The 23,747-nt window shown below is 37.8% G+C and overlaps 7 protein-coding genes across 7 annotated transcripts; 4 read left to right on the plus strand and 3 right to left on the minus strand.

The window, feature by feature from the left end:
* On the plus strand, positions 204–1,202 carry LOC104764109 (probable ribose-5-phosphate isomerase 3, chloroplastic). The gene has a single exon (XM_010487561.2). It carries the CDS (start codon positions 274–276, stop codon positions 1,099–1,101), a length of 828 nt encoding a protein of 275 aa, XP_010485863.1. The 5' UTR covers positions 204–273; the 3' UTR covers positions 1,102–1,202.
* LOC104764110 (mitochondrial import inner membrane translocase subunit TIM23-3-like) lies at positions 1,278–2,088 on the minus strand. The gene has a single exon (XM_010487562.2). It carries the CDS (start codon positions 1,958–1,960, stop codon positions 1,391–1,393), a length of 570 nt encoding a protein of 189 aa, XP_010485864.1. The 5' UTR covers positions 1,961–2,088; the 3' UTR covers positions 1,278–1,390.
* On the plus strand, positions 4,139–8,177 carry LOC104764113 (serine/threonine-protein kinase Nek2-like). Its single transcript, XM_010487564.2, has 15 exons — positions 4,139–4,384; positions 4,915–5,054; positions 5,153–5,219; positions 5,395–5,460; positions 5,548–5,594; positions 5,699–5,744; positions 5,831–5,911; positions 6,002–6,044; positions 6,144–6,193; positions 6,275–6,356; positions 6,448–6,497; positions 6,584–6,657; positions 6,732–6,783; positions 6,876–7,277; positions 7,365–8,177. Exons 2-15 carry the CDS (start codon positions 4,969–4,971, stop codon positions 8,034–8,036), a joined length of 1,818 nt encoding a protein of 605 aa, XP_010485866.1. The 5' UTR covers positions 4,139–4,384; positions 4,915–4,968; the 3' UTR covers positions 8,037–8,177.
* On the minus strand, positions 8,180–13,171 carry LOC104764112 (multisubstrate pseudouridine synthase 7-like). Its single transcript, XM_010487563.2, has 20 exons — positions 12,932–13,171; positions 12,473–12,554; positions 12,166–12,363; positions 11,858–12,072; positions 11,528–11,600; positions 11,377–11,433; positions 11,217–11,296; positions 11,071–11,133; positions 10,821–10,908; positions 10,585–10,687; positions 10,358–10,461; positions 10,199–10,272; positions 10,012–10,074; positions 9,734–9,911; positions 9,440–9,507; positions 9,298–9,358; positions 9,133–9,170; positions 8,964–9,032; positions 8,580–8,877; positions 8,180–8,447 (listed from the first exon to the last, which is right to left on the minus strand). Exons 1-20 carry the CDS (start codon positions 13,126–13,128, stop codon positions 8,421–8,423), a joined length of 2,136 nt encoding a protein of 711 aa, XP_010485865.1. The 5' UTR covers positions 13,129–13,171; the 3' UTR covers positions 8,180–8,420.
* On the plus strand, positions 13,364–15,912 carry LOC104764114 (ER membrane protein complex subunit 2). Its single transcript, XM_010487565.2, has 9 exons — positions 13,364–13,618; positions 14,094–14,158; positions 14,349–14,397; positions 14,495–14,589; positions 14,675–14,760; positions 14,856–14,915; positions 15,005–15,086; positions 15,393–15,506; positions 15,591–15,912. The coding sequence occupies exons 1-9, from the start codon at positions 13,432–13,434 to the stop codon at positions 15,762–15,764; spliced, it is 912 nt and encodes a 303-aa protein (XP_010485867.1). The 5' UTR covers positions 13,364–13,431; the 3' UTR covers positions 15,765–15,912.
* Positions 16,252–18,196, plus strand: LOC104764115 (40S ribosomal protein S3a-1). The gene is made up of 7 exons (XM_010487567.2): positions 16,252–16,356; positions 16,454–16,501; positions 16,639–16,744; positions 16,984–17,121; positions 17,216–17,401; positions 17,628–17,828; positions 17,926–18,196. The coding sequence occupies exons 1-7, from the start codon at positions 16,346–16,348 to the stop codon at positions 18,022–18,024; spliced, it is 789 nt and encodes a 262-aa protein (XP_010485869.1). The 5' UTR covers positions 16,252–16,345; the 3' UTR covers positions 18,025–18,196.
* On the minus strand, positions 18,349–22,248 carry LOC104764116 (protein tesmin/TSO1-like CXC 4). Its single transcript, XM_010487568.2, has 9 exons — positions 22,034–22,248; positions 21,008–21,697; positions 20,174–20,604; positions 20,002–20,076; positions 19,421–19,601; positions 19,185–19,280; positions 19,019–19,085; positions 18,867–18,945; positions 18,349–18,772 (listed from the first exon to the last, which is right to left on the minus strand). Exons 1-9 carry the CDS (start codon positions 22,085–22,087, stop codon positions 18,694–18,696), a joined length of 1,752 nt encoding a protein of 583 aa, XP_010485870.1. The 5' UTR covers positions 22,088–22,248; the 3' UTR covers positions 18,349–18,693.

The following is a 23,747-nucleotide window of genomic DNA, read 5'->3' on the forward strand; positions in this document are numbered from 1 at the left end:
CACGAAACACAAGAAAAAAAAAAAGACTTTTTATAATAACTCTGTTCTCAAAGAAACCAAAACGGCGCCGTCCGATCAAACACTCTGATTGAATCAGCAGGTTTTTATCTTCACCTACCCAAAAACAACAACAACAACCTTAAAAGCAATATTCCAATTATACCCTCAAACCAACTCCAAAACTTTTTATGACATTCCTCTTCCACTCAAAAGTCAAAAACCCAACCTTTGTTTTTTTTTCTCCAACCACTCTCAATCCTCTCTCTGACTCCAATGGCTTCCTTATCCTTCGTTTCCTCATCTCACCTTACGCTACGCACTCCTTCTTTTGCCCTCCGCACTGGCTCTTCTCCTAGAACCTCTGTTTCATTCTCCGTCAAGGCTCAGTCTGTCGCGCTTTCACAAGACGATTTAAAGAAGCTCGCGGCGGAGAAAGCTGTCGAAGCAATTAAACCAGGGATGGTTCTAGGTCTTGGAACTGGATCCACCGCAGCATTCGCCGTTGATCAGATCGGTAAACTTCTCTCTTCCGGTGAGCTTTACGATATCGTCGGCATCCCAACGTCGAAACGAACAGAAGAACAAGCACGATCGCTAGGGATTCCACTTGTTGCGTTAGATACGCATCCGAGGATCGATCTCGCTATTGACGGAGCTGACGAGGTAGATCCGAATCTTGATTTGGTCAAAGGCCGTGGAGGTGCTTTACTCCGTGAGAAAATGGTTGAAGCTGTTGCTGAGAAGTTTATCGTTGTGGCTGATGATACAAAACTCGTTAAAGGACTCGGTGGAAGTGGGTTAGCTATGCCTGTTGAAGTGGTTCAGTTCTGCTGGAACTTTAACTTGATTAGGTTGCAGGATCTGTTTAAGGAGTTTGGATGCGATGCTAAGCTTAGAGTTGATGGAGATGGGAAGCCTTATGTGACTGATAACAGTAATTACATTATTGATTTGTATTTTAAGAATCCTTTAAAGGATGGATTCGCTGCGGCGAAAGAGATCGGCAAGTTTCAAGGAGTGGTGGAGCATGGTCTGTTCCTTGGAATGGCTACTTCTGTTATTATCGCCGGTAAGAATGGTGTTGAAGTTATGAACAAGTGAGTGAGGTTCCAAAAAAATTCAATCTTTAAAGTTTTCTCCTTTGTAAAATTACCAATTGAGTTTATGTGAGATTATTTCAATTTAGATTTGCATTCATTCAACAAGATCAGCAAAATAAAAATGAATCGGATTTGGGCAATTAGATCAATAAATAAAAAATGTCAACTTTTTTTTTATACAGAGGATAATTCATAAACCCTAAATAGAGTAGCAATGATTCACTCACTTAATAGCCTAAAAGCCTCTTCTAATTCTTAAACCCTAACCTTTGAGAGATTGAGGCAAATCATCAGATTGGTACGAATCGCTTGACAGTGCTTCTCCCAGCAACCGCCGCCAAAGCCGTAACTCCACCGACAACTCCGGCAACCACAGCGGATCTAGGTCCAGAGGCAGCTCTGTACAAGACACCAGTGGCTAAACCAGCGATCACAGTAGTCAACGAACCGTCGTCTCCGTCTCTCAGATGCGTAACACCGCTCTCCATAGCTGCGAATATCAACCCTAGAGATGCTAAGCAATTCCCGCCGCGTCTTCCAACGAGTCCGCCGGAGTTCAGAATCCGATTAGTTCGGATCTTTAGGGATTCGCCCCTTTCGGCGGCCCGGATCCCATCAATTGCACCCTTGGCGGCTCCGAGAACCGATCCGGTGACATAACCACACCCGGTGAAGAAGGTGAGGTTCTCACCCCATGACAAGCGTTTTTTCGTAGCTTCTTCTTCGTAGAGAAACTCAGGCGAAGTTGGGAGTTCGTAGATCTGACGGTACGGAAGATTGATTTGATCGTCGTACGGATTGTACTGACGGTACTTCTGTTGTTGTTGACCGCCGGTGCTAGGGTTCATCGGATCCGCCATTACCAGAGAGAGCTTCTGCGTTTCTTGGTCTTAGGCTTAGGGTTTAAGGATGAAACGTGAGGGTTTATAACTTCCGCGTCAAGAGCAGGAAAAGGAAATAACTTTGGGGACAATCCGAAAAATTTGGAGTTCAAAACTTTTATATTTTTCTAAGCTTTTGGGCTTTAAATTTTTAATATTGGGCTTTTAGTTTATGGACTCTCTTTATCTTACGTGGCCTATATTACTTTGTTTGAAGAGTTATTTTTAGTAAGCTTAACCGGATTATCAAAAATACATTTGTTTCATCCCAATAATTGGAATCAATCAGCTTAACCGGAACAATAGTATTTTAAAAAAATTAGTGAATGTATTGTCCTCTCGACCATAATCCTTTTATTTATATGTTCATATAAAGTATGTATTTTCAAATCGTCCAATTCTATTTATTTCCATATAGGACACACCCATGATGGCCATGGTGAAAAGACAAGACGAGGATATAGCTACAATTGATTGGATCGAACAATGAACATCCCTGCAATTTGATTCCATATTTCTGAGATACATATAAAACTAATATACATATACAGGATGGAACATCTCTGTAAATTTGTTGCCGACCTTTTAAAAAGAACAAAAAACAAAAATAGATTTCACGTTGACGTGGTTACTATGGTTTTAAATATGCTCACGCGGTTTGCCTTTGCCCTAAACTACTAAAGTTCTAGAATAAATAGTTTCATGGAGAAGGCAATGGTATAATAATAAGTGGGTGTGAAGTAAGACAGAAATTTATTACGAAATGAAAAATGGATTTGAAACAATAGAGAAGTATTTGTTTAACGATTTTTATATTGTGCTTATGAATACACAAAGATATGATTTAGTCAATTACATTTGTTATTTATCAGTTTTCTCAGCCAATGAGTTTGAGCGACTAAATCTTTCAATACGTTGTTGGGTACCACTATGTTAAATGTTGATGTATCTAATCTATGGACTATGGTTTACTACTAATAACAGTAACACAGTCTATTACTTACTTACACCAAAAAGTTATGTCTATTTTAGATTCATCTAGTTGAACTATCCTGAATTGTAATGAAGAACGATCTGAAATACATAAGATCTGAATTAACTGTAATGGGAACTTATAATTAATGGAAATATACAAGGATTTTATAAATAGTATTTAAAAATACTGGACAACGCTATTCACAAAAACTTCATGCCTGTAAATAATGTAATTGTAATCTCAATGAAATGACATGACTCATGACACATGAGTGGATTAGATGGATAAGTATTGTTCTATTTCCGTAATTATTTAAATCGATAAGACTTAACCGTGAGTTGGACAGTGGCGAAGAATTATGTGTCCACGAGTACGACAGTTTAGAAAATTCATAAACGATCCATAAAGAATACATGTTTTAGTCACAATGCTTACGGTGCTTGATGTGGATGAGTGGATCTAACTTAGATCATCTAAAGCATCAACTATTATACCTTTTTGTTGTTGTTGTTGTTGTTGTTGATCGATACATTAACCTATAATCACTGTTTTTTTTTTTCTTCAAAGCAAGCAAGAAGAAACAAGGAATTACAAATTGTGTATTAGTTCTATTTTCTAAATTTAAAGAAGACTTAAGCTCATAAACAAAGAGACTCTTGCTTCTAGACATCTTATATACATTATTTATTTAATTTTTTTTGCATAAAGAAATGTTATAACTTATCCTTTAATTCTAGTTTAATTTATTTTAAGTAAAAGAAGTTCAAGACAAACAAAACAATCCAACTTATTGCGATAACCAAAAGCTAAAATTAGTCTATAGTAAAAGAATTGAACAATTTTCAAATCAAAAAATTTGGGAACGCGACCTATTCAATTATTGCTCAAATAGTATTTAATAATTCGTAGTGCACGAACTACAAAAATTAATATAAATTATCCCAAGACGAATTTGTCATTTTATGCTTTTTTTTTTCTGCTACAAACTTCGATTTTTTTTTTTTTTTTTTATAAATAAAGTAAAGTCACATCATTCAGACAAAAGGGTAAAAATCAGATATTAAATAATTAGCATAAGATTAAATAAATAATAAAGTATATTGTTGTCTCAATTTTATATATATAAAAGGAAAAATACAAAGTCTTATTTCCCATTAAGCAAAATCTGTCGTTTTCCTCTGTGAGAGAGAGAGAGAGAGGTCTCTCATACATACATACATACAATGGCGAACCAATTTCTTCATCTTCTTCTTCTTCTTCGTTTCCTTCCAATGCCTCTTCTTCACTACCGTTGCTGTTTCTCCGGAAACGGTGCCGTTCTGTAGTTTCCTTCAGGAAATGCAGAAACTGTCTCCTCCTCTCTCAACTTCTTCTTCGTTTTCATCTTTTAAATCTGCCGATTGAGTCTCTCAACGACGCCGTTTTAGGTTTGTTCTCTCTCTCTCTCTTTCTTTACCTCTTTCCTTGTTTAAGTTTCGAACCCAAGTAACGGTTTCTTGTTTATTTAGCAAAAATGTTGTGTTATCGACTGGCTCAATTTTGATGGGCTGTTCATTTCTGTGAATGCGAGCTAATGAAATCTGTAGTTTTTTCTCATAAAAGATTTCATCTTTCACAACACCGGTACATGTAAAAAAAAAACTCAATTCTTGCATGTATTAAGACGAAAGATTCGATTTTTTTCGACTGGGTTACCTTTTTATTTTCAAAAATTTCTGGAAAGAGTAATCCGTTTTGGTGGCTAATTGACTTTTAAGGTTGGTGGGTTTTGGGTTTTGGTTAGTGACAACACTTTTAGAAGAATCGAAGAAAGAAAGTTTTAACTTTTTTCCGTTTTATTGACTACTTTTTTTGCTCATTCTATTTGATAGTTTAGTTATAATGTCCAGAAAGGTACCATGTTTGTTAAGGATAGATTGACAATAAAATGTATCTTGTATCTTCCTTTGGATTTCAGATTCTATTGTCGACGACATTAAGACAAAAAGGAGGTGATTCTCAGAGTTTGTCAATGGAGAATTACGAGGTTCTTGAGCAAATTGGAAAAGGTTCCTTTGGGTCAGCTCTTCTTGTCAGACATAAAAATGAGAAGAAACTGTGAGTACCTTCTTCACCTCTAAACAGGGTTCTGTGACTGTGTGTAAATATTATTTCCGGATTTTGAATTTTCTTGTCATCTGCTTTGCTGTCTAAAGGTATGTTTTGAAGAAAATCCGGCTTGCTCGGCAGACTGGTAGGACAAGAAGATCTGCTCATCAAGAGGTTGTTATCTTAATCATTTTGAAGATTCTCTGTATGACAGTGACCTTTTATGTTGCTTTATTGTTTGATGTCGATAGTCTTTCAGATATGCTGTAACCGATCATACAGTATTCTTGAGCTATAGCTGTTGACTTTTGTTCTGTAGAGTAACAATATCCTGTGATCTCCTTTGTAGATGGAGTTGATTTCAAAGATACATAACCCATTCATCGTGGAATATAAAGATTCTTGGGTTGAAAAGGTATCATTTATCACATATCTTTTCATTTCGTGAACTAAGTATTTGAATATATAACCAGTTCTATTGTCTATGGATGTGTGCTATCAGGGGTGCTATGTGTGCATTATCATAGGCTACTGCAAAGGAGGAGACATGTAAGCTTATTCCTTCTCAGCAGTCTTCCCCTGTGTGGCTAGAAAAGAGGCTCTCTGATATACTAACTGACTTCTCTGCTGCTCCTGTTTCTTCTTCCTTACAGGGCGGACGCGATAAAGAAAACCAACGGCGTACACTTCTCCGAAGAGGTTTCTGCTAGACTTGTTTGATACAATTCTGACGATTTGATACTCACAATTCTGAATCTCTTGAAACTTCTTTTTTGTTTTATCAGAAACTCTGCAAATGGCTTGTTCAGCTCTTATTGGCTCTTGAATACTTGCATGCCAATCACATTCTTCATCGCGATGTCAAGGTTGGTTATGATTGTCCAGGAGACCAACACAAAATATTGAAAAATCTCCACCCATACTGATACAGAACTAACTTATTTTGATCCATTCAGTGTTCGAACATATTCTTGACAAAGGATCAAGACATACGCCTTGGTGAGTTGCTTAACATATGTGTCACATTATATCATTTTCCTAGTCAGACTAAGACAACATCGACTAAAATGTAACAAATCGGCTCTATGATCTCTGCAGGCGATTTCGGACTTGCTAAGGTCTTAACATCAGATGACCTCGCGTCTTCAGTAAGTATAGTTACTTTCAATATCTCACATATATATTTGCTTTAAACTCAGGTTTGATCGTTACCCTTCTTGAAAAACCAGGTGGTTGGAACACCAAGCTACATGTGTCCCGAGCTTCTAGCTGATATACCCTATGGGTCCAAGTCTGATATTTGGTCGCTTGGCAAGTTTCTCATTCATGGCTGAGATATTTAACCTTTAGCTTAAGATACGAAAGAATATATTCATCTGAACCTCTATCTTCTTTTCTTCAGGATGTTGTATGTATGAGATGACAGCTATGAAACCTGCATTTAAAGCTTTTGTAAGCTCTAAAAGTTAGATTTATGTTCCTCCGGGTTACGTTCATGAGAAGTTCCTAATGGTCCCTGGCGTTTCAAATGGTTGCAGGACATGCAAGGACTAATAAACAGGATAAACAGATCAATCGTTCCTCCACTTCCGGCACAATATTCTGCTGCGTTGTAAGTCTACTACCTTATTTGTCTAAATGTGTGATCTATTAGAGTTTACTGATTTTGCGTGCTGCTTTCTTCAGCCGAGGTCTGGTTAAGAGTATGCTCCGGAAAAATCCAGAACTCCGACCAAGCGTATGTCATCTGATTCTGTCCGTTGGTATATGGTCATAACCTGAAACTGAACAAACTTGATCAGTAAACATCATTGCTCTTCTTCTGTGTAGGCTGCTGAGCTTCTCAGACAACCGCTGCTTCAGCCGTATATCCAGAAGATTCATTTGAAGGTGAATGATCCAGCAGGTAATGTATTGCCTGCGCAATGGCCAGAATCTGAATCCACCAGGAGAAACAGTTTTCCCGAGCAGAGAAGGCGCCCTGCTGGCAAAAGCCATAGCTTTGGTCCAAGCAGGTTTAGGGGTAACCAGGAAGATTCTATGTCGTCCATAAAAAAACCTGTACCCGCATATCTGAACCGTGCAAAGCAACTGGATTTGTCTACAGATGAAAGTGGTGAAGGAACGGGTGTTCATAGAACTTCAGAGGTTTCTAAGAGTTCTAGGTATGTTCCAGTGAGAGCTTCAGCCTCACCTGTGAGACCGAGACAGCCTAGGAGTGACCGTGGTCAAGTAAGTGATCCATCCAAAATGCTCTTCTTACTGGTTTTATTGATTGTTTTATCAGAGTAAAAGAACGGTGGTTTCTATATGTTGCAGCTTCCTGTTTCATCACAGCGTACAAACCGAAAACCAGCCGCTTTGATTCGCAGAGCCTCCATGCCTAACTCAAGAAAACCTGCAAAAGAAATCAAAGACTCTCTGTACATTTCGAAAACCAGTTTTCTCCATCAGATTAATTCTCCGGACGTGTCAATGAATGCACCAAGAATTGACAAGATTGAGTTTCCGCTAGCGTCATATGAGGAAGAGCCTTTTGTTCCGGTTGTTCGTGGGAAGAAGAAGAAAGCATCGTCTAAAGGTTCCTACAGTCCACCTCCAGAGCCACCACTAGACTGCTTAATAACCAAAGACAAATTTACACTTGAACCAGGCCTAAACAGAGAAGGAGCGATAATGAAGGCTGTGTATGAAGATGCATATCTGGAAAACAGGAGTGAATCATCTGATCAGAATGCAACTGCTGGAGCATCAAGCAGGGGTTCGTCAGGTGTAAGGAGACAACGATTTGATCCTAGTTCTTATCAGCAACGGGCTGAGGCATTGGAGGGATTGCTTGAATTCAGTGCAAGGTTGCTTCAAGATGAGAGGTACGATGAGCTCAATGTCTTGTTGAGGCCCTTTGGTCCAGGTAAAGTCTCACCCAGAGAAACAGCAATTTGGTTGTCCAAGAGCTTCAAGAAATCTACTACTAATAAGCTGGAAGATTGATAAACGGGTGATTTCTAATTCTAACCTGTTGTGATGTGAAAATATTCCACTTTTAACAGTTTTTCCAACCAGATGTCAAGAAAATTGTTTCAAAGTTAACTACTTAGGCTGTGTTCTTAAATGAGTAGCTGACCCTCTGTATCTGATACATTGAAATTCAAGAAAAGACTTGGCACAAATACATGAATGTACACATGTTTAAAAGTATTTCCTGAACTTCAGCACAAATACATGAATGTACACATGTTTAAAACAGACAGTATAGAATCATGGAGAGTAAGACCTCAAAGCAACTGAAACAGAGTAGTATAACCAGTAAAACTGTAGAGCAAATGCCTTTATTATACGCATTGTGTGCAAGCCACGAGGAGCGGATGTTAATCACTAGTTAAGTGTCTTGTGATATGCAACCTGCCATTAAATCCCCCAAAAGAACAGTATTCAGATGTTAAGAAATATGTTTTAACTTTAATTTGTAAACGTAAAAGTACCAAATTCAAGTGAATTCAGGAATTTCAGAAATATAGCAGTTTGAGTACTTACAGAAGTTGACGTCTTTAACAGTTCTCTGATTGCCATTGTGGCATAACAAGATGATGGAAGAGTGAGTGCCATTTTAAGCGCCATCTGTGTCTGCTTAGAATTTGGATTTCCAGTGTCTTTTTCATCCTCTTTTCTCTCTGTCTGGTCTTTCAAATCAGTTTCAGCAGGGTTAGAATCAGAATTCATTGATTCATCTTCAACTTCTTCAGCAGATCCAACTTTATCCACTGTCATGATTATCCTGTCCAGATCTGTCTCTGCCAATGGTTTATTGCTGTCAGTGTAACTGAGTAACTCCCTGCAGCAATTACCCGCGAAATTAGTCTCCCCTCATAGAGTCTCTGATTTCAAAACTGGAGAACGTTCTAACTATACACTGCGTACCATTCAAAGTCTATTGGTTTCTGGAATACACGTCTATATCCACCAGTCATGCTAGTTATCGAGAATTCCCTGAAACGATACTTTTATTAGTAGAATAAGGTAGATGCTCGTGGTGATGCAGAGTTACAACCATAAAAATCTACAAGAAAAAGAGCACAAGGGAATTTACTTTACACCGTGAATGCTGTCAGTTAGGCTGATACCGTCCTGAACAATGTACGCAAAAATTTATAGATTCATCAGCAGAGATATTTCTAGAAAGAATACACTGCGAATAAGTGACTTCAATATTTCGAGAACAATCAGGGAATGCTTGAATGTGGTATTAACAAACCTTTTTTGCCAAATCATGATAAATTTCCGCATTGTCATTGGAAGGGTAAATGACTCTTGAACTGTTGAAGCAAAGAGAAAGTTAGGTTTCAATAGTACAATGTTAAAACTACTCGTATTGAAAAATTCTTCCAGCAACTTACCCAGGTAGAGGGAGGACGATGTCACTGGTTGAGTAAGTTCCAGCTTCCAAATCCTCTATACTTGCAACCTAAAGATACAAAAGAAAGCATTACACATGAATAATGCTAGCATTAGCAAAATACCAATGAGAATGTAAATGCATCAAAGCATCTATGAATATGGAAAATGACAATGCAGAAATCTCATGAATCAAATTTCAATCCCGAAGTTCCATTAGCTCATCATAATCTGAAGGAGCAAAAAATATCAACTACGAACGGCCAAATAAGAAAAAGTTCGAAATAAAAACTAACCTTAACAAGGTCACTCCTTTCAGCTGGAAGATCTACAATAGCAGTATCGTCTACCTGGTCACAATCCAATGCCTCTTCGTTGTTTTCCTTGTGCTCAGATGTCAAACTATCAACCATTTTTGTTGCAGCATCTACCTTTGTACTTACCAAGTCCCCCAACACAACTTGGGTCGTCCCTGCCAGACCACAAGAAAAACAATGAGTGAGCAGTAAACCTACATCGACTTGCATACAGAACGGCCCAAGATTTATAAAGAAAAAAAAATCTGATGTACCATATTTTTTTGACGCGCAGACTTGCTGCATTGTTCCATAAGTAGCTTTGGTAACTATGTACGTACCTGCATGAAAAGAATCACATATAAAGTATGATAAAAAAAAACTGCTTGGCATATGTCATATCTCAGTCGCAAGAGGCAAACTGTTCCGGAAGAACTTCAGCTATATAAAGAACCAAACGCGTACATCATTCTTAAAGTTCTGGGAATGCCTTTCAGAGCTTGCAGGTAGTTACCAGGGCATTTCTTCAGACACTGCAGCTGTTTCAAAACACCCAAGATTAAAACTGATTATCATGGAAACCTATGAACGAGAAAACCCATACAGGAGTAGCTGGATACTTACTATGGCTCTTTCAGCAACGAGGTATCGCGGTAGTTGCCTTAAAGTCCCGTCAATGTCGCCAGTTTCTTTGTAATATTCTCGAGCATCATTTACAACATGCCTTTGTAGAAAAAATGCTTGAAGTCAAGAAAAACATGCATTGCTGCGTTCCTAATTTCGTAGAGCCACAATATGATTTTGAGGGGGATTAGCAATTGTAGCTGAGACTAGGTCATGTTAAAGGATATCAGTTTCTCTTGGATTAAGAATCATGTCTACGGCATCTTTCCACTCTCCTTTCAATAGTGCAGCTCCGACATGGTGGGTTGGTACTGAACCACTTCCAAAACGCTGTCACACAAATACACAATTCATCAGAAAATATTAATTTTTAGTAAGATTTAAGTGACTTTTTCCGAGAAGCAGAACCCAATACTACAATGCAAAAGTTCAAGTCGATTACAACTCGACAGGTGAATAGTACCTGCAAGCCAAAATAGTTGATAAAGCCATCTTTCCCCAGGGACTCTGCAGACTTTTTTATAATTTCTTCAGAATCAGCAACCACTCCTCTGAAAAAATATGAAAATTTATACTATTAAGATATTCCATGCACAAGAAGATCTTTCATCCCTTCTCACCGAAATATAATAAAAATGTTCTTGAATAAGAAAATTTGGAAGTTAATCGACGATCATAGAGTTTCTTTTTACAATGACCAGTTACATTCTCACCTTAACGTGATGGTAAATCTGTTTCCCATGAGCTGTCCAAGGAGAAGGCCCTCTTTGACACGGCTGAAAAGTCATCATTAACATTATGAGTTTATGACCACAACAATAAAGTCAAAATGATAACATTCAAGAATATGTTGGCTTACCAGAAGTCGCCAACTTTGATCCCAAACAATCTCTTGTTCAGCGCAGCCAATTTACTAGCTTGCTGTTTGAAAACAGTTACCTAAATGCCCAAACATTCTCTTATTATGCATTGTAAATATTAAACTCATCTTACCAAGAAAACAGGTAGAAAAAACTTACACACTGAGTTGAAACAGACCGCTTATCTTTTGTTCCAGAGAATCCGAAGGACTTTGGCTGTAAAATTCAAGAACCGACACAGCTTAGCAAGGAAAGTACAATGGCTTGAGATAAAACAGCCCTTTTATATACGGAAGAAGATGGGAAACACCTGAACGCCTAGCATCTTTCCAATCAATCCCAAGGCCTCTTGTGTATCTTTGTTCTCCTTGTACAGATGGAACCTATAAACTTAAACCAATGATAAATCAAGTGACACATATGTTGCAGTTTCAAACGTAATGATCAAATAAAGGCACTGCAGAGACTATATGGTGCATAAAGCATAAAATGCACTATTTTGTTATTGAATCAGTAACTTCAAGACACCAATATAGTAGGATATCCAATTCAGGTCATACATTTTGGAAGATAGACTAATATACTAGTCCCAACACATAGTCCATTTTATGTCAGATAGAAGTTGATTTATAATTGTTACCTGAGAAACTTGCCAACATGCTCTGGCCAATGCTCTGAACCTCTGCTATCAAAAGGTTTATCGCCTCTTTCCTTCCGTTTCTTTGATCTATTACCTCTGTTGTTATGGGCTCCTGAATTCACTCGCACACGGATGCATTTTGAAGTAGAATCAGGACCATCGACAGTGTCAGTCACAAGGAACTTGAAATTCTCTTTAACAAAGTTGTGGATAGCCTGGTTAGTAGTACAAGAAAAAATAAAATATAGTAAGAAGTCAAAAGTTGATATTGATAACAGGATATGTAACTCTGTAATCAAAACCAATACCGTTCTCATGGATTTGTCAGAACTTGGATCAAGAACAACAAGTGAGATTTCATCAGTTCCTGAGGTGACTTGATTGATCAATGTTTCCAAACGCTCTGCATCAGTGGCATTGGAAATGGATTTGAATGACTCAATTGCAGAAGTATAGTTTTGGGGTTCACTATCAGAACTTTTGTTTTTATCTTCCTCCTTCACATCCTTCACAACAAACAACAACGAAATTGGCACAAACAAACTAAAAAATAAAAATCGAAACATAAACATAGCTTCATACAACAGGTGAATTTAAATGAGGCGAGAGACAAACCATCTCAGGAGGCAAGTCTAAGGATGTCAAATGAACCACATTGCCATGGATATCCACTTCATTAACAATAAAGTCTGCGTATCTACGAAACACACCCACACAAAAATGAAGGAAACAATCAGTACATGCATCAAAATTCAAAACTCAGGTAATAATTATCAAAATTCAAAACTCAGGTAATAATTATCAAAATTCAAAATTCAAAATTCAAAACTCAGGATATACCAAAGAGTTTCATTTATCAAAAAAGGTGCTTCCTTTGGATCCGTTTGTTAACCGTGATGTAAATAAAGTACCAACCACATCAAGAATCACACAGTTGATAGAAATTACAGAACCACTAAGCTCTAATCAACTTTTCTCCGTTCATATTTCGCTTAGAAAACCTTAATCTCATCCTCTAAGCTATATGGAACAAGAATGTTTATCTGTAAGAAACAACCATAATGATATCACAACCTTTGTTTGAGGATTCCGCGGAAGCCAGGGAGCTGGGAGATGAAACAGGAGATGCCCACGTCAGCTTCATCTACTGTTTTCATACCTTCAACGTTTTTAGCTGTCGTCGCCATTGTCGTTGTCCAGTGAAAGCTCGAGTAGGGTTTAAGCAGAGACGGCAAACGCAAACAAGACGACACAGTTCTGTTTAATTTCATTGCCTATGTTCCCCGCAAGGGCCAAAAGAAGACAATTGAAATCGAATGCTTTCTAAACGCACCGTTTCGTTCTCCATTGACTTGAGCCCGGTTATTGAGCTTTTGATTTCCTCCGAACCGATAAATGTTTAAAACCAGATTACTCGGATTCGAATATGTTCTAAATTAAATCGGTACGGATATTAAACCGAACCGGTTCATGTCAATGTCTTCTTTGTCGAAGAAAAGCGACTTTCGTGATCGAGCGAGCTTCCCACTAACAACAGATTACAGATCCACAAAATTCACAAGGCACAGAGAGAGATGGTGACGAAAACGCAGGAGACGCAGTTAAACCAACTCGAGAATCAAGTTGAGAATGGAGGAGGAGGTGTTTGGGAGTATCTGTCACTCGTTCGTAAGCTCAAGGTTCGCCGATCAGAGATTGTGCTCAAGCATGGTCTCTCGATCTTGAACGATCCGGGGAAGCGATCTGCTCTTGGTCCAGATGGTCTGTTTGATTTTTGAATTCCTTGGGTTTTGCTACTTTGTTTATGTGTTACTCATTGAGGGTTAGAGTGTGTTTGTTGATTTCATGAATCGTGCTCCACCCAATTGCGGCAAAAATCATGAATTTCAGCTAAACGAAATTAGTTCGTAATTCAATTTTAATCATTGCTTGGTTTTTATGGTTCTGCTTCCGTTTCCTACTGTTACTTTTTTTACTTTTTTTATATCTGCTTAATGCTAAATCTGGTGTCCTTAGATTGATTTGTTCACTGTTTCATCCTTACTTGTGAGGTTTAGCATTTTGTTTAGCTGATACAGGTTCAGAATTTAACATAGACTTTAGTTTCAAAAGAACTCATTTAGATGAATCTCTGCCAATCTGGTTCGATATGATTTTTGTTGTTAACTTTACAGAAATTGTAAATTGTTTGTTTGATAAAACTAAAGAGAAAAGTCTCTTCCTTTATTTTATGCAGAATGGACCCTGTATGAGCAGGTAGCTATTGCAGCTATGGACTGTCAATCTCTTAATGTTGCACAGGTGAATTTTCTTTACGCTTTCCATTGGTACTTTGAGAACTATATGATCCTATTACCTATTTTGAGATCAGGCTTCGTTGACAAACTTGCATCGGTTATCTTAGGCTGTATGTGTTATGCTATTTCTTAGGTTTAAACCTCTTTTATTGAATTTAGAGTTCTCAAAAAAGTCTAAATTTGTGTTTTTGTAGAATTGCATCAAGGTTCTGAAGAAGAAATTCCCGGATAGCAAACGTGTTGGTAAGGCAATATCAATCCTTTTGACAAACTGAGCAAGTCTTCAATCTTGTTGGACTTCATCATTTGCTCACATCCCAATCCTGGTAATATATTTCAGGCAAGCTTGAGGCATTGTTGCTAGAAGCAAAGGGAATGTGGGAGGAGGCTGAAAAAGCGTATACGAGCCTTTTGGAGGATAATCCACTTGATCAAGTAAGCTTTAACTTTTTTGCTTTCATGGAACCACCAACAAGCTACGTCCAAATGATAAGTGTTGTTTGTAAAACTCGATGTGTAGGTAATACACAAAAGAAAGGTGGCTATGGCCAAGGCACAGGGCAAACCTTCCTTAGCAATTGAACATCTGAACAAATATCTTGAAGTGTGAGTAATACTAACCCCAAGCTGGACTAATTTAAGTATATTAGAAAAACATACCACAGCTGATCACCTGTATCTGCTTTTCTTTCTTTATGTAGATTCATGGCTGATCATGATGCCTGGAGAGAGCTTGCAGAAATTTATGTTTCCTTGCAAATGTGTGCTTCTCTATCCTCTGTACTCGACTTTTTTTTACTTATAATTTACCATGCAACAATTAACCCAACTAATTTATAATCTATAACAGGTACAAACAAGCAGCTTTCTGCTATGAGGAGCTCATACTAACTCAGCCTACTCTTCCACTTTACCACCTAGCATATGCCGATGTAAGTCCCATTATTTATTTCCTTAATTAAACGAAGTCAAATTGTTCCTTGTCTATACTCTTACGGCTATCACCAAAGAGCCTCAAAATGTCATATACTGTACGACCTGCTCTGTTTAAGACATTGTATCTGACACTGGAAGTTAGTAGCAATAGAAGAGCGAAGTATTTTGTGAAACTTTGAGCATTTTTAGCACTGCAATCCAAAAGTTTCTAAGTTTTTATTGTTACAGAACTCTAAATTACAGCTTTGATCATGTATGAACTCTAACGAAATTCTCATTTTTCGTGCAATCGCCAAAATTAGGTTCTCTACACAATTGGTGGACTAGAGAACCTTATTGCAGCAAGAAAGTACTATGCAGCAACCATAGACTTGACAGGTGGTAAAAGCACAAGAGCCCTTCTCGGAATATGCTTGGTGAGACCCTCTTTCTTCCTCATACCGGTTTAATCCACTTTGGTTTGCAGTGACCTAATGACTGATACATCTTTCTGAAAACAGTGTGGATCAGCGATTGCACAGCTCTCAAAAGGCAGGAACAAAGAGGACAAGGACATGGCTGCACCAGAGCTTCAGTCTCTAGCTGCAACTGCATTGGAGAGAGAGTACAAGCAAAAAGCTCCGGCCAAGCTCAACCTCCTCTCTTCCGCTTTGAGAAGCTTGAAAATCTCTTAGTTCAAACCACAAAAGTTGAAACAATTTTTTGGTGTTTTGGTTTTAAAGCTTGGCAGACTTCTGTTCTTTTTTCGCTTATAAGTTTTATTCATATTCGCTCTCGGTTATACTGAATCACTGATAAGGTTTACTAATGAGTTTAATCAAATAGCCAAATAATAAATTAAACAAAATTCAATCCGAACGAGACAAGAACCAAACTTTGTCAAATGATTTTGTCTTAAAATCAGATAGATAACTACAGTATTATTAATCAGTAGTTCATAAAAAAAAAACCAAAACTTTCACAAATCCTATAATTTCATGTGTTGTATTGTTTCTCTTCTCCTCAGAGTATTTTCTGTTGTTGTGTAACTTCAAGGTTACGAGTTACGAGGAGACGAAAAAAAAAAACGATTGGGCCATTCTATGTGAGGCTTAGCCCAGTAATGGGTCGATTATAGGCCCAAAACATATGAGTGTCAAACTCAAACCCTAGAAGATGACTTTAAATTGAAGAAGCGCCGTAGAAGCATTTTTAGGTTTTTTATCTGTGTTTTTGATTCTTCTCAGTTCGTCGTCGAGACCTATCATCCGCAGCCATGGCCGTCGGGTAATTTTCCCTTGAGATTATTATTCCTCGTTTCTACTATCTGATCTGTAAATCTCAGCACCACCTAACTGCGAGTGTTCCTGTACTTGTGTTGTAGGAAAAACAAGAGAATCTCCAAGGGTCGGAAGGGAGGAAAGAAGAAGCTGTAAGTATTCTAAAATTCTTTAATTTAATTTTGATCTCCTTTACAATGTGGACATATTGATAAGACTCTCTCGATGTTCCAAGTATTGAGCTTTTGAATCTGTTTTATTGATGGTTGTGTGAAAATGAATGATGCAGTGTTGACCCTTTCTCCAAGAAGGATTGGTATGATGTTAAGGCTCCTTCAATGTTCACCAGTAGAAATGTTGGAAAGACACTTGTTTCCAGAACTCAGGGTACCAAAGTAATGTCTCTGTCTCTCTGTTAAAATCTCCTTTAAATGACTTGGCTGTTAAGACTCTTCTCAGAATCAACTGAATTGATATGAATCACCCTAGGGCAATCCTATAATGGATTCGTTTTTAGTGTTTTGCATTAGCTGGTAGAGAGTTTAATGTCGTCTTGTATTGTATGTGATGGCTTTGAGACTGATGATCGTTGTATCTATCTAACCTCGTTATGCGAATTTCTAAACTCTCCCAGATTGCCTCCGAAGGATTGAAGCACAGAGTTTTTGAGGTTTCCCTAGCTGATCTTCAAGGTGATGAGGATAATGCTTACAGAAAGATCCGTCTCAGAGCTGAAGATGTCCAAGGCAGGAACGTTTTGTGCCAGTTCTGGGTAAGGACAAACATTGTTTCTCGACATTTGCTGTTCTGGTTTCATTTCCTCTTTTTTGATGGGATCTTGACAGTTTTCGCTGTTTCACCTGTAGGGCATGGACTTCACCACTGACAAACTTAGGTCATTGGTTAAAAAGTGGCAGACTTTGATTGAGGCTCATGTTGATGTTAAAACCACCGATGGCTACACTCTCAGGCTTTTCTGCATCGCTTTTACCAAGAGACGTGCTAACCAGGTCAAGAGGACTTGCTATGCTCAATCCAGCCAAATCCGTCAGGTATTCATCCAGCTATTATCTGAATCTGTTGCTCTCTCTCTCTCTCTCTCTTTCTCTAAGGTTTGAATGTTGAATGTTGTCACTTCGCTGAGTCTTATTTCTGCAATCTTTGATATTTTATTAATGTTGAACTAAGATAGTTCCTTTTATTGATGAGTCTTTTGCCTTCTTCATTTGATTTCCCCTCTTTAATGTTAATTTACCTGTCTTTTTGTGCATTCCTCAGATTCGCAGGAAGATGAGTGAAATTATGGTTAAGGAAGCCTCCTCATGTGACCTCAAGGATCTTGTTGCTAAGTTCATTCCCGAAGCTATTGGCAGGGAGATTGAAAAGGCAACTCAGAGCATCTACCCTCTTCAGAACGTTTTCATCCGTAAAGTCAAGATCCTCAAGGCACCCAAATTCGACCTTGGCAAGCTCATGGATGTGAGTGAAGATGAACTCGCATTTGTTATGATATAAATCATTTATCCAGGATATATATATATATATATATATAAATTGAATGCTTGTGTTTTTATAGATTCACGGAGACTACACAGCAGAAGATGTTGGTGTTAAGGTAGATAGGCCTGCTGAAGAGATGGCTGTTGAGGAACCTACTGAAATCATCGGAGCTTAAGAATGGTTTTGAGAAAATGTTAAAATTGAGAGTTCTCTTTTTCTTCTAAACTTTAGCTTTTTAATGCTTTGTTTACTATTTTGTTCCCCGCAGTTTTTTTGCTGTATTGATGACTTTTCTCAGTGTAAACTTCCGAGTTTTTGATAATTTATTAAACATCCTTTTCTCAGAATTTGAATTCTTCGACGAAACAAAACTTTCCATAATTTTCGATAACTCATTGTTTTAATATTACATTTAACACAGTAACTTTCATCAGAATTTTGTGGAGTATTGTTTGAGAGAATGATGGTTTTGAGAGAATGAATTAGCAACCATGAGAGAACAAATTTAGAACACGAAGGAGACAACGCCATTACAAAACTTTCTTCAGTGAAACACAAGCACATAATTAAAAAAGAACAGAGCAGAACAGACACACGCACATTCACATCCTAAGCAAAAACCTTCCATACATATATTATATTTATATATATATATATATATACCTACTTACTACCAAACTTGGAAAAAACATATGAAAGTGAAATCAAACAAAACCCACGACACAGCTTTCATACAGTGATTTTGATTGATTGACTCGTTGGCGTACAGAACAGGAGTCTCCTGGATCTTCACATGGTGTTTCTGAGAAGTCAGTCCCAAAGTTCAGAGAGTTTCACAGTGATGCTAAAAGGAACGGAATGCTACAGAACTTGGGAGCAACACGCGCTTCCTTCTCTCCCTCTTTGAGGTACCTTCGTTTTGGCTGAGAATGAGAACCCAGGACTGTTAATGTTTAGAGATCAGTATACACTGTCACCACGGGATTAAAACATTGCAACGTAGAGTACTAATGATACCTTGAAGCATCGCCATGATCATCATTATCTTTAGCTTCATCATTAATTGTAGCCGCATCAGATTGTCTCGCACATTTCTCTGAGAATAATGTAAACAATCTAAAATAAATCTTATACTAGAATGAAAGGGCAATAAATAATCGAAAGCTTACCATTTGTGTGACTAATATTATTCTTGCATCCCATGCATCTACAGCTCGAGGAGCATCCAACACCCATCTTGATAAAGTCATCGTAACAGCCAATGGTTCAGAAGAATGACATTAATTCGAAATATAAGTGTGAACAACAAAGCTAGACAAGTGAAACCAAAGTTACCATAAAGCATTCACAATATCTCTTTAAACAGCCTGATTTCCTGCAATTGCATCCTCTTGTATGTCTTGCTGAAGCAGGAGTCTTGCTGTTCTCGTCCTACAAGATACAAAAATAAAATCTCAGTACTATCTAGTTGCAGCCATACTTTAATAAGCAAATCAAGACAAGTCCGTAGAGTCTATGTTTCTCCTTTATTATGTATTTGAACTCATTGTTGATCTGATGATATGTCTTACCCATAAATTTATAGCAGAATTAGAAGTCGAGACCACTTTTGGAGCAAAAGCTAGTGGATTTCGAGCTTCAATCACTTCACGAGTTTTCATAACTAGATCTTCGTGAATGGGCTTATTGAAACAATCTTGACATGAACAAGGTTCAACACAGTATAGACCAGCAGCAAAACAATCGCAATACCTGTATAGCAATATGAATATGTAGTTAACAATGAATTGGTGTTTATGTTCTGCACAACCTGAGATTCAGTGTATTTAACAACTTAAGCTAGGTTTCAGAAAAAGCCCGAGGCTTTTTGGACAAGAAATTGGTATGAACTATGGAAAAAGGATTATAGAACACAAAAGCTGCCAATGCTGCAGTTTCAGCAAGACAGAACAACATCTGCAACAGACTTCATACATCATCTAATTCACTTAAAAATTGAATATGTAGTGAAAGCGACTCTCAATGGCTTTCAGAAAAAGTAGGAATAAAAACCTAATCATATCATTTAAAGAAAAGAAAAAAAAACATGAAAACACACGATTTTGGCATCTGAAAATTGTGCCCAGGGAATGGTGGTAAGGAAAGCACTTACAGCTTCAAGCATTTGGATTTCCTACATTTACAGCGCTTACAGCTGCCAAGTTCGTCAAGTCCTTGAAACAATTGCCTGCATTAATCAGTAATTTAAGTATAATTTAGTATTCGTAGCGATTTACCTACCTGATGGCTGGAATAAGATTAGGAACATCGGAATATTTTCCCACCTATATTCTGTTGCCATGTGTTGGTCAAAACATTCTCCTTCCAGTGATATCTCAGGACTCTCCATGAATTTGATATCACTGTATACTAAATCTCTTTTTGTGGAGACAGGGGTTGAGAATTCATCTTCAATATTATGATGAAATGTTGTAGGACCAGGAGGGAAAAATCGACCATCTTTGAAACTTTTTTTATTTCGGTCACTTGAGACTGAGGGGTTCACGAGACCATTCAAGTGCAGGCCAATCGTTAGTGGTAGGGGTAGAATCCCAACAGTATCTTGTTTGCTGGTATCTAAACACTCTTGTGGACTAGGAGCTTTGCTGATAGAGGTCAAATCAAGAGGAAGATCGTTAGTAGAATCACGCAAAGGTATCCTTTTGTGAGATCCTCCCACATCAAAAGTCAAGCAGCGCCTGCGGACACCTCGTTGCTGCAAGAGTCAATTTAAAGTTATTAGCTAAGTTATTTCAAAGTTTCAATCAATTCATAAGCTAGCAGATGAAGATAATTCAACTTGCAATAGGGTAACAAATGATATAGATGACAAAGACCACCTGAAGTCTAAGTTCCAAAAACACATCAAGAATTCAATGTCTTTTGAAGAACAATAGCGTAAGAAATTAAAGAAAGAAAGAAACGTAGCGTTTGAATTAGATGTAAGGAATATATTTGTACAACGAACATAAAATGTCAACTTAACACATGACCAAAGCCCACAGCGGAATCAGCACAATGTCTACACATGCCTAATGAGTAATGAGTAACCATGAGGTCTGAGAAAATATTTACCACTCCATAAAGTCAACAAAAAAAACAATTTACTGAAATGTTACCTTGCGACAGGGCTGTAGGCCTCTATCTTCCTTGCCTTCAGCTTCGGCAGTTGAATCAATAGTTGCTACCTTGGAGGAACTGCTGAGAGTAATGCCTGGAGCTCCAGCTGCAACTTGTACACTGTAATAACCTCCAGGCTCAACTACATTTGCTGAGTTATTACAACAGATAGAAATCTTCTGAGGCTCAGAAGCAAAAGAATCAGATATAGGATCAGTGACCTTCGGAATCTGTTGCTCACTGTTCTGGCTACCAGCAACATCAAACATGATTTTTTCTGTACCAAACACACTGTGGGCTTCCATTTCTTCAGTTTGAAGTACCACTTCTGAATCAGCATCAAAGTCAATTGGATCATTAGACTGTATACATAACTCATCAGACAGCTCTCTCGATCCACCACTTCTTCCTATTTCAATATCAGCATCCATTGGTTCTTCATCAGAAGAAACCATTTGAACATCAACTCCATCCCTTCCGTGTTTCAGTGAATTCGCCAACTCAATTGCTAAGCTGATCTGCTCCTGAAATGGCTTGGATTCAGAAACATTTGGCAACTGCTCCTCACTCAGACCAGTTATCTTAACAGACTTCCAGAACACCAATGAGTGCGAGATATGCTCTGGGCGTGCTGGCTTTACTGGCTCTATGGGCGAGAGGTCATTAATATATTGAAAAACTGGAGAATCCTGCAGATTCATTAAAGAGAGAGTCTTAGCTCATTGAATCTCAAATTCCACAAGTGTGTGATCCATATACAAAGTAATTGAAGAATTGAATCCAGTGTCCCCAAATTGAATTCTAAAGATACTAATCTAGTAGCCCAAAAGAACCCTAATCGATTCCAGAACAAGGCAACGAAGACGATCACAAAACCCCCCAAAAACCTAATTTAGACCGCACAGTAAAATTCAGGAAACAATTAGATGCAATTTTAATTTCACTCGGGAAACATTCATAAACGCAGAGAAAAAAAAAAGTAGGAGAAGAACATCATAATTAGAAAGTAAGGAGTTCGAGAAGACCTCAAAGTTGCGGAAGGAAACGGCGGAGATGCGGTTCTTATCAGGAGTGTCCATCTCCGGCGTTGAAGGTTTATTCTCACTGGGTCGTACTCCAGCTTCGCCTCTACGCAAAGCAGCGAAGCCCTAATAGAAGAGAGTGGATCGGTTACTGAAGGAGAAGAAGAAGACGGTGGAGATTTCTATGGAGGAGGAGCGGGAAAGCGGGAAACAGTAATGTGAAAAAGCCGTCTGATTAAAATCGACTCGTTAAAGCGAGTGAATAATTGGGCCCTTGTAGGCCTGATAAGAAACTTCATCTTACATACAGAAGCAAACTATGCGCAGTGTAATCAATCGGCCCATTGGGCTTAACTGAAGGCCGCTTTAATAAATGGAAAACTTAGGAAACAAACGTAAACTTCTTGATGTTAGGGAAACAAAAGGAAACTTATAATTATAAACAACAACAACAAAAAGAAAAGGAAAACGCGCATCGGCTCTTATCACCGACATAAAGGAAGTGTTGTTTGTTTATAAATACGGGGAGGAAGCGAGAATCGAGGCTCAAGACTCAAAGAGAGTCATAATTTTGATCTTAGAATTTTTAGTTTTCCTTCTTCTTTCTCTGTTTAGGCCAGTGTTTGTAGAATTTGGGAGATTTTTTTACAATGAATGACCCAATTCTCTTTAACTTTTTTTAGGGTTTCTTCAATTTCATTACCGTCGTTTTCGTTTTTGTTTTCTTTGGGTTTTCGTTTCGTTTTGCAATCGGATTTGATATTTGCAAAACTCAAACGAATCTGGGTTTCAAGGTTTCTCTGAATTATCAAGTTCGTTACTTGATTTTGTTTATTTGGTTTTGGTTTTTTTAATTGGTTTTGTTTTTCTTTAGTACCCAAGAGAGAGATCGATCACAAGGCAAACCCTAAAACTCAAAAGTCTTTTTTTCAGGGTTTCTTGATTTCTTTACCAGTCGTTTTTTGTTTTTGTTTTCGTTGGGGTTTTCGTTTTGTTTTCAATCGGATTTGATATTTGCAAAACCCGAATCTGGGTTTCAAGGTTTCTGTGAATTTGATTTTGTTTTTTTGGTTTTCGTTTTCGTGATTTTTTTGTTTTTGTTTTAAACCCAAGAGAGATCGATACACAAGGCAAAAACACTCAAACTAATGGTGTTTTGTCAGATTTTCTTTTGGGGACATTGTCCCTTCGAGTTTAGACCAGAGGCTGCAAAACCAATCCCTTTACCCCACGCGGCTTAATAGAATTATCTCGACAGACTATTACTGGATTGGGTTTTAAAATCATCAGTCTTTGTGCCTATGATTGGGAAAATCTTAAGTCTCTGTGACTGAGATTGGAACAACACTTTTACCCAAGATTTATGAAAAATCAAAAGTCTTTGTGACTTGAGATCGAATCACTTTTACCCAAGGGCTTATCAAACAATCATAAGTCTCTATGACTGAGATTGAATCACTTTTACCCAAGGCTTATAAAACAATCAAAAGTCTTTGTGACTTAAGATTGAGAGAAAACACAACACTTTTACCCACATCTTTACAAAAGTCAGCAGTCTTTGTGACTGAGATTGATTGGGACTCTCTTTTACACACAGCTTAACATAATCATCAGTCTTTATGACTGAGATTGAACAACTATTATCCAAGGCTTATTAAAAAATCAAAAGTCTTTATGAGTTGAGATCGGGAGAAAACATAACACTTTTACCCACAGC

This window comes from Camelina sativa, chromosome 19, assembly GCF_000633955.1.
Source record: "Camelina sativa cultivar DH55 chromosome 19, Cs, whole genome shotgun sequence".
Classification (NCBI taxonomy): domain Eukaryota; kingdom Viridiplantae; phylum Streptophyta; class Magnoliopsida; order Brassicales; family Brassicaceae; genus Camelina; species Camelina sativa.